At 56.7% G+C, this 2,499-nt stretch overlaps 1 protein-coding gene across 1 annotated transcript in view; it reads left to right on the top strand.

Moving 5' to 3' along the window:
- The window catches only part of RAMP2 (receptor (G protein-coupled) activity modifying protein 2), a 2,319-nt gene extending 741 nt beyond the window's left edge, over positions 1 to 1,578 (top strand). Inside the window, exons 2-4 of the mRNA XM_011929681.1 lie at positions 364 to 429; positions 891 to 999; positions 1,134 to 1,578. Coding sequence (XP_011785071.1) covers positions 364 to 429; positions 891 to 999; positions 1,134 to 1,389 — 431 coding nt within the window. The 3' untranslated portion in view covers positions 1,390 to 1,578. The remainder of the gene's footprint in view (positions 1 to 363; positions 430 to 890; positions 1,000 to 1,133) is intronic.
- Positions 1,579 to 2,499: the final 921 nt, after the last annotated feature.

Raw genomic sequence — 2,499 nt, 5'->3', positions numbered from 1 at the left:
GCGGACCGACGGACCGAGCAGCACTGGCCTTCGGACGGTCCCTGACCCCACCTCGGGGAGGGCGCAGCGCGAGCTGCTTCCCACCCGGGGAAAGCTGGGGTGCCGGCCCCGGCCCCGCGGAGAGGGCTTCGGAGGACAGGAGCTGGCCAGAGGTGAGGGGGCCTTTGGGCCTGGGTGTGAGTGACTAGGAGCTGGTGCCAGCCCCTCCCTCCTCGGCACTGAGGCGTCCGTGGGGGCTAGATTATTCCTCCTTTTCTTCCAAGGTAGCCCTGTTTCCGGAGGGTCTCAGTCCCCCAACCCCGTCGCAGGCTCCACTGCCTGGGTCCCTGCTATGCTACCCTCCTCTCCCGTTTCTTCCCACAGCTGTCCTGAAGCCCCATGAGGCCCTGGCTCAGCCTCTTCCCACCACAGGCACAACGGGGTCAGAAGGTGGGTACCCGGGGTGTGGAAGGGTGGCCGAGGGCAAGGAGGAGAGCAAGTTCAGTGGGGAGGGTCCCTTTCCCACAAGGCCTGCCCCACCCCAGCTGATGCCCCACTAAACTCCCCTCTGTTCTCTCTTGGGGTTCTCTGCGTCTTTCTCCCTGTCCTCCTACGTGCAGGTCGGCCCCTGCACAGGTCTGAGCTGCCCACCTCACAAGTGGGCTAGAAGACCCCAGGAAAATGTGTATGTGGAAGTTCTTATCAGGCTGGGATGGAAAGTGCTTAGCACATGGAAGTCATTACATGATTCCTGAGCTGGGACTCTGTCCTCAGCCAGAATGTCTTGCTAGGGAAACTTTCTGAAGGGTTCCCACGTTTGAAGACAGGCAGTTCACCTTGCAAGCACCTGGGCAGGAGGGTTTGGAAGGAGGGGCAGGGGTGTGGTCATTGTGCAGCATCTGTACCTACAGAGGGGACGGTGAAAAACTATGAGACAGCTGTCCAATGTTGCTGGAATCATTATAAGGATCAAATGGATTCTATCGAAAAGGATTGGTGCGACTGGGCCATGATTAGCAGGTAGGGGCAGTGCTGTGAGGGTGGCTCAGGCCAGGGGGTGGGCCTGCTCATTGCAGGTAGACCTTGAGTGAGTGTGGGGCACTCTTCTCCCTGGGCCCACCCCCTCCCTCACTCAAGTCCTCTTCTGCCCCTAGGCCTTATAGCACCCTGCGAGATTGCCTGGAGCACTTTGCGGAGTTGTTTGACCTGGGCTTCCCCAATCCCTTGGCAGAGAGGATCATCTTTGAGACTCACCAGATCCACTTTGCCAACTGCTCCCTGGTGCAACCCACCTTCTCCGACCCCCCAGAGGATGTACTCCTTGCCATGATCATAGCCCCCATCTGCCTCATCCCCTTCCTTATCACTCTTGTAGTATGGAGGAGTAAAGACAGTGAGGCCCAGGCCTAGGGAGCCATGAGCTTCTCTACAACCACCTTACTCCACTTCCCCACCCCAACCAGGCCTCCCTCCTCTCCTCTTACTCCCTTTTCTCATTCTCATCCCTACCACAGATCCCTGGATTGCTGGGAATGGAAGCCGGGTGGGGTCATGGCACAAGTTCTGTAATCTTCAAAATAAAACTTTTTTTGTACAATGTCCTTCTTCCCATTTCAGTGGAACCTGTGTCCTTCCCTGCCACTCCCATAGGCCTTCAGCTCTGGGTAGTAGAACTGGAAAAATCTGGCTGGCCCATTGTTCTGTTCATTTCACCTGCCCCCCTGCTCCCTGCTTCCATGAAGGTCACACCCCTATATTTTTTCCTCCCAGGCGGGCCTTTCCTGCCCTTATCCAAACTCGGCTCCAGGAAACAAGCAGGAAGAGACTCCCTTCCGGTCTGGACAGCAGCTGGGGGCCTGCAAATGGGGAGGTGTGGGGGAAGGGGCAAAGGAAAAATCTCTGCTTGTGACTCCTGCAAGAGAAGCAGGAGGCTGCCCAGGAGCCCTGACTATTCCCCTTCTTTGTGCCTCAGTTTACTCCCAGGGCCTGAGAAGAGGAACCCTGACTGAGCAACAAGAATCCATTCCTAAGGACCTCACAACTGTGGGAGAAAGCAGTGGGGGCTTCCTTTACTAGGTTCACAACCCCCCTCCACGTCCCTTGCCCTCATCCTACATTGTCCTGGACTGGGTGTGGCCTACAGCCTAGCAACACACTGCCCCCTGGTGTCCGCTAAAGCCAGCAATCAGGAGACCTATGTGATCTGGAAGAAGCTCAAGGCTGAGGAGCACTGGACCCTGGGGTCAGAAAACTGCCATCTCCACAGCGAACAGTTCCTTGTGTGTTTGTTTGTTTGTTTGTTTTTTGAAACAACGTCTCACTCTGTCACCCAGGCTGGAGTGCAGTGGCACAAACATGGCTCACTGCAGCCTCGACCTCCTGGCTCAAGGATCCTCCCACCTCAGACTTCCAAGTAGCTGGGACCACAGGTGTGTGCCACCATGCCCAGCTAATTTTTTGGGTTTTTTTTTGAGACGGAGTCTCACTCTGTTGCCCAGGCTGGAGTGCAGTGGCACAATC

This window comes from Colobus angolensis, unplaced genomic scaffold (genome assembly GCF_000951035.1).
Source record: "Colobus angolensis palliatus isolate OR3802 unplaced genomic scaffold, Cang.pa_1.0 Scaffold83, whole genome shotgun sequence".
NCBI lineage: Eukaryota > Metazoa > Chordata > Mammalia > Primates > Cercopithecidae > Colobus > Colobus angolensis.
The sequence above is the reverse complement of the archived record's forward strand: the minus strand, read 5'-3'. Positions and strand labels throughout refer to the sequence as shown.